A 7,033-nucleotide genomic window follows, 5' to 3' on the forward strand; every position below is an offset into this window, starting at 1 on the left:
GAGAGCACTATCTTTTAGGAGCAAGCCCTGAGAGCTGGGTGAGAGCTCCAAAACCCATTTCCCAGGGCTCCAGAATAGGCTTCCTGATTGATGCAATCCAGGTTTACCAGTGCCCAGCTTCAGAACATGAGATTCTTCCAGCTGGAACAGAAACTCTTGAGGAAGAAGTTCACAAGCTGAAAAAGTTATTTTTAAGTAGAAATGCTTTTTTACCTGATTTTATCTTTTTTTGTTTTAAAAGTAATTTGCTCTTAATAGAAAAATTTTAAAGTGCAGAGATAGAAAAATGTCCTCCATACTGTGACATAATATAGAATCAAGTGTAAATGGCATTTTGGTTATTTTGTATAATTTTGTGCTCATACTCTAAATATAATTTGATATTCTGCCCCTTTTTTTGTTAATGTGTTGTTATTAGCCTTTTCCTTGTCATTGAAATTTTTTATGACCTTTGATGGCTGCATGGTATCCCACATTTTGGGATTTAACCTGATTCCCTAATAGTGGAGATTTGGAATATTTATGATTTTACTGTTATAAATGGTGATATAACAATCTCTTCTGTGGACAGATCTCTGTCTGAATTTCTGATTATATCTTTAGTACAGACAGTGCTCAAGAGACTCTCTTACTGTGTTACTTTTGTGGGTAGCTGTTAAACTTTATCCTCACCAGCATTTAAAAGTTATCATTTAAAAGTCATTTCTAATTTAATGAATCAGAAGTAGTATCTTAAAAATTTGCATTGTTTCATTAATGAGCAGAATGAACTGTATTTCATTGGGCTTCTGGTTTTGTTAGATGTTTGTGGATTTTGCTCACTCCAACTATTTAGGTCTTAGGAGAATTCTTAATTTATAAGCATTTTTTTTTTAAATTTTTATTTATTTATGATAGTCACACAGAGAGAGAGAGAGAGAGAGGCAGAGACACGGGCAGAGGGAGAAGCAGGCTCCATGCACCGGGAGCCCGACGTGGGATTCGATCCCGGGTCTCCGGGATCACGCCCTGGGCCAAAGGCAGGCGCTAAACCGCTGCGCCACCCAGGGATCCCTATAAGCATTTTTTATGGATGCAAGATAATAACCCATTTTTAGCTATTTTCTTTTTTTTTGTAACATTTTAATTTCTGTGTTTTCCCCCACTGCTTTACAGCATAGAAAGATGTCACATATCTAAGATAAAATAAATATTACTATGGAAATTGTTTAACTTACAGTGTAGTATATCAGAGGAATAGATTTTACTTTGTAAATCATTGTAGAATAATAATATAAACACAGAATATCTACATCAGGTACTCAGAGATCCTAAAAAGTAAAATACAAAAGGATGACCCAGGGTAAGACTGACCAGATGTCCACTCAGATTTATTTTGGGTTAAGGGTTTGAGTGTAATTTATCTATCTCTTTATTAATATTGCAATTCTAAGACCTTTCTTTCTTTCTTTTTCTTTCTTTTCTTTCCTTTCCTTTCCTTTCCTTTCCTTTCCTTTCCTTTCCTTTCCTTTCCCTCTTTTCTTTTCTTTTCTTTTCTTTTCTTTTCTTTTCTTTTCTTTTCTTTTCTTTTCTTTTCTTTCTTTTCTTTTCTTTTCTCCCTTTCCTTTCCTTTCCTTTCTCTTTCTCTTTCTTTCTCTTTCTCTTTCTCTTTCTCTTTCTCTTTCTCTTTCTCTTTCTTTTTTTCTTTCTTCTCTTTTTTTTAAATAGATGAAGTGTTCAGAGGACATGAGCCAGGGCAAGCAGCAAACAGGTCTGTGTCCGCAGCTGATGTGGTTTTATATGGAGTGAACCTAATTCTGCCCCTGATGTCACAAGATCTTTTGAAGGTAATTAAAGACAGCGAATATGAACATCCAAAATGTGTGTGTTTGGAGTTAAAAGATGTTTTAGACAAGAATATATCTCTGATTTAATTAAGAGGGTATAAGTACCTGCTTAACTGTTGAGCACACATGAAAACTAGAATTTAGGTTCTGATTGTGTGTCATTCGCACTCATGCATGCAGCTTGGTACACAGCTCATGCCCTCCTTTAATCCTGCTCCAGTATCTTATGTTCACTGATAATTAGTGACAGAGAAAGACTGATTCTTTTAGAAACTTAGTTCTAATGTTGGCAGTTTTGATTCCCTCATCATTTATCATTAAGCAAATTAAGTTGTGTGTTTGGGTGTATTCCACTGATACTTTTGAACATCATTCCTAAATTTGAGGGATTGATCAATAGAAGGCATTTTCTAGCCACCCCAGGTAGAAATGGGGTTGTACAAAACCAAGACTAAAACAGTTTTTACGTTTATGTACATTCTGGTGACCTTGTGTCTTGGCTTGCCCAGTTAGTGTTGAGGATGTGGAGGGAGTGAGGCTGCCCATTCTTCCTCCTTTAAGTACCACAAGGGAGGAGAATCTGTCTTGTGAGTTGTCACAGAGTGTAAGACGGGACAAAGATAGAGATGATGAGGAAATTGGAAATACATGTGTGCCTTTGTGGAGCTCTCACACAAGGTAGAGTGGGAGAGGGAAAGAGAAGTTGGTCGTGGGAGGGGAGGAGATAGAGGTTGAGAAGTAGTTGGAAAAGTAGGAGGTGTTGCCCGATTCCCATGGAATGGGCTGGGATCACATGCTTCTTTGTTGAGAAATGTTCTTTGGAGAGGAGTCTGAGGACCCATGAGCTGATAGTCATGTACCACCAATGGTATGGGGAAGTGTAGTAAGCTGTCTGTTGCTTTGCTGGTAGGGTTTTTTGGTTTGGTTTGGGGGTTTTTCCTCATCAAATAGACCATTAAACAGTTAGATGTGTATTCAGTAAGGTTAAAGTGTAGATTGCCTACTTTCTACTTCAGTTTTCAGGACTCTGAAACCAGCTTTTGGAAGTGTGAAGGAGTGAATATTCTATTCTGTACATAATCTTAACAATTTGTATTACCTTTTGGTATTTTTTTAACATGATGGAATGCAAATAAACACATTTGCAAAATTTTAATCATAGATCATTTAATAATTTGAAATTTGGCTGCTTTGTTTGCTTTTTCAAGGTAAACAGATTATCTGGAATTGGCTGTAGCTTTTATTAACTGTCCAGAAGATAATTGTTTCTACTATGTATTACCCTTGTATTACAAAAATATTCCCTCTATTATAACTTCTTTTCATATTTAATTTGGTCTTCATGTTTTCTATATCTTGAATAAGTTTTAAGAAATCATAAAGTTTATTGGTTGTTACTTTATTTTACTGCATTAATGAAAATAGAAATTAAATACCAGTAAGCATCTAAATATTTAATATTTCTTTTTCAGTTTCCAACCCTTTGTAATCAGTACTACAAATTAATTACATTTATCTGTGAGATTTTTCCTGAAAAAATACCACAGCTTCCTGAAGATCTTTTTAAAAGTCTGATGTACTCTCTAGAACTAGGAATGACATCATATCCTTTAAATGAACATCATTGTCATTTGTCATGTGGGGAGAAAGATCTTACCTAAAGTAAAATTTTTTTTAATTTGGATTTTTAATTATTCTTTTGTGGTTTCATTTTATTTTATTTTATTTTTTATTTTTTTTAAGATTTTATTTATTTATTCACAAGAGACACAGAGAGGCAGAGACACAGGCAGAGGGAGAAACAGGCTCCATGCAGGAAGCCCGACACGGGACTCAATCTGGGTCTCCAGGATCACGCCCTGGGCCAAAGGCGGCGCCAAACTGCTGAGCCACCTGGGCTGCCCTCATTTTATTTTTAAGAAAGCAGTCATCTCTCTAACTGCTGTAGTTCTGTTTGTTAGTTTGCCTCATCTCTCCTTTCACCAATCTCAAGGCGTTTGGTGCTTGGTCCCAAAGTCATTCATTAAGAGCCCCAATTAATAATATACTGTTGGTGAGTCTCTGATCTTAGAGAATAGTCAATCATGTGTTCATGATCAGAAACACTGGAAACCTTTCTCACATAATGCTGTATTGCACACTAATCTACTCACTTCTCTATATTCAGTCCTAGAATTTGATAATAGCTATAACTTTTTAATCTTTTATAAGTCAAATTATATCTAGTTTGTTCCTTGACCTTCGTGATCAGAATGAGTTCGGAAGTTTGCCAGCTTTGCCTGGAAGCTTTGACACCATTAGCTGAACAGTGTGCTAAAGCACAAGAAACAGATTCACCACTTTTTCTAGCAACACGGCACTTTCTTAAGGTAAGATGTTTGGGTGGTAAGCTGTGAAACCATCTGCTTAAATAAGTATGGTCAGTGCATGCAAATCTTCATTCAAATGAGGAAATGCATCATTCATAAAACAGGAAATCGTTACTTTCTGTTCACTGCGCTTTGTGGAGATCAACTCCTTGGATACATTATTTTCCACTTTATTCTTGAAAACTGATGTAAAGGTAACAGGGAATTTGGTCATTTGATGATTACACATATCACAGCAAGGAGTAACATCTGTACATTATTGTTGGATTCTTAAAAACCTGTTTTCTTTAATTTTCAGATTTGTTAAATAAGAACAACTACCATACCTTTTTCTTTTTTGGGATGGGAAGGGGCTGGAATATTGTATTATCATTATATATTTTTATTTAGAGGTTTTATATTGTGTACTTTCAGCTGGTTTTTGATATGCTGGTTTTGCAAAAGCACAACACAGAGATGACCACTGCAGCAGGTGAAGCTTTCTACACGTTGGTGTGTTTGCATCAGGTACCAGACACAAGTCTCTTTGTGGGACTCTACCCCCCCCCCTTTTTTTAGCAAGGAGATTGTTCATGCAGAGTAATCTATTTCTTAGAGAATCAATGACTCGGTGCTTTAGTTCTGTTTCAGTGAGGCTATATTTCTTTACTTCCTGTTAGCTCTGACTTTTTCTATTTATTTGATCATCTATTTGTCAGTTAATAAAGACTGCTTTTCCTTACTACACTGTTAGGAATCATTCTTTGCATTGATTGTTGCCCTAACGCTTGTCCTTAAACAAGTGCTAGGAACCATGAATTGATGTGAAAGAATAGTAGTGACGTGGTTTCTGTCCTTGAGAAACTCATAGTTTTCTAAGGGAGACCAGATGAATGAAATGGGGACCCAGAGGAGTCGGCCATGGGAAAACATAGAAATCAACAATGTGTTAATTCTTATCATAATATGGAAAGTGTATTATTTCATATTACATTATGGAAAAGAGTATATTGTTTCATTTTATTTTGTTCAGCCTTTAGAGACTCTGAAGCACTCACTCACTGTTGGGGTGATATTATGGAAGAAAAGTTATGCTAGCTCACGTGTTCCCTCCCTATTCAGTAGATAAGGTACCCATCAGGTATATGAGTAGAATCATATTGGATCATCAGCTGCCTCAGTTTCCCAACACTCCTTTCCCCATTTTTTGTCTCTCTGCCCCCACCACCAAGCACATATAAACGTCCCAGCATGACTAAAAGTGATTGACTTCATTTTTATTAAAAAGCTTTTCTTCCTTACAGAGTCCATAGCATTTGCTGTGAGTGGCACTGAGGTTTTGATTTTAATTACGTTTTTAATAAAGAGACCTTTCATACTACTTAAAGACGGCCTTCCTATAGACTTCCTATACCATCTGTGCCCCAAGCTGAAGGTACTCTGGGACTTCAATTCTTACTGTCCTTTGTAGGTACAACTTTCTACAGATGGTGCCCATCTCAGGTCTGTGGCCTTTGGCTATCATTTGACTTCCTTTTTGCTTACTAGGAACAGAGGCTTCTTATTCCCATACATGTAAGCCATTGCATTCCAGTTGCCTTTTTTTAAAAAAGCATATTTACACATTGTAGAAAAGAGAGCAGGGTTTAGGTTTAACTAGTATAATATCTTGCTGGGTCTGGCCCCAGAGGGACTACCATTTCTTTTGAAGAGGGAAATTATTTGAGTTTATACTTAGTCCTCTGTGAGCAGGTCTGTCCCTTGGATAGAGCATTTAGGGTCGCCATCCTGGTTCCATGCTTGTGGGTCAGGGATGGCATGCTATGCCTTACTCTTCCTTTCTAAATAGAATTAACATTTCATTTCACCATTTTGGTTTATCATGATATCACAAGAAGTTAATGAAAAATAGTGTCCGAGCCACTTTTTTTTTTTTTTTTTTTTCTTCAAGAGAGCTTATCTTGGAAATCTGTTTTGGTTGAGTGTCCCTTAACCCTGCACTTACTCCTCTATGTAAGGCTTTATTATAGAAGGCATTAAAATAGAAGCGCTACACATACACCCGCACCCCTAACCCCAGGTTCCTGTATTTCTTATGCTCCTTCTCCTGCCCTTTCTCCCAGAGCCACTGGGTCTATTACTAGCTTGGAGTTACATTTCCTCATTCAAAGTGTTCTACTTCCATCTTGAGAAAGGACTAAAATACACTCCTCCTGCTATACCACCTCCTCCCAAACAACTCCTGTCTGCCTTTGTGGGGATCTGCTATCCTCAGAACTGTGTTGACAGTATTTCTATATAAACCCCTGGGAAACTGTTGAAAGTCAGACTTAGGTTATATATAAAATGTAAAATAAAAATGAATAATGTGTTTGGGAAACAGAGAAGAGGCAACCCAACAAAGTTGATAACTAGCATGACTTCTGGAGCCATGCAGCCTAGATTCTTGCTTAAAAGCTGTACAATCTGGAACATACTACTTAATCTCACTATATGTAAGAACTTTCATCTGTGAAATAGTATAAACAATACCTACCTCATAAGATTGTTATAAAAAGTGAGTTACTAATATAAATGGCTGGAATACTACCTGAAATACAGTAAACTTGCACTAAATGTTAACGATTAAAAAGCGTTGTGATCATTTCACAGTGTATTCAAATATGGAATTTTATGTTGTACACCTGAAACTAATATGTTATATGACAGCTACACCTTAATATAAAAGAAAAAGAGCTGTCAGACCCTGCCTTTCAGAATCCCACAGGCAGGATCCCACATCCCAGGACCTGATGTGATCTACTTGTGTGTCATTTGAGGAAGATAAATGTTCTTATGTGTACTTTATCTCTTCAATAG

The 7,033-nt window shown here is 36.7% G+C and overlaps 1 protein-coding gene across 8 annotated transcripts in view; it reads left to right on the top strand.

Annotated features, from left to right (window-relative positions):
- Positions 1 to 7,033, top strand: part of XPO4 (exportin 4) — a 122,445-nt gene that overhangs the window by 110,362 nt on the left and 5,050 nt on the right. For all 8 annotated transcript variants that reach the window (XM_025462739.3, XM_025462738.3, XM_035716628.2 and 5 more), the window contains 4 exons: positions 1,708 to 1,826; positions 3,299 to 3,429; positions 4,078 to 4,195; positions 4,610 to 4,702. In XM_025462739.3, coding sequence (XP_025318524.1) covers positions 1,708 to 1,826; positions 3,299 to 3,429; positions 4,078 to 4,195; positions 4,610 to 4,702 — 461 coding nt within the window. The remainder of the gene's footprint in view (positions 1 to 1,707; positions 1,827 to 3,298; positions 3,430 to 4,077; positions 4,196 to 4,609; positions 4,703 to 7,033) is intronic.

This window comes from Canis lupus, chromosome 25 (genome assembly GCF_003254725.2).
Source record: "Canis lupus dingo isolate Sandy chromosome 25, ASM325472v2, whole genome shotgun sequence".
Taxonomy (NCBI): domain Eukaryota; kingdom Metazoa; phylum Chordata; class Mammalia; order Carnivora; family Canidae; genus Canis; species Canis lupus.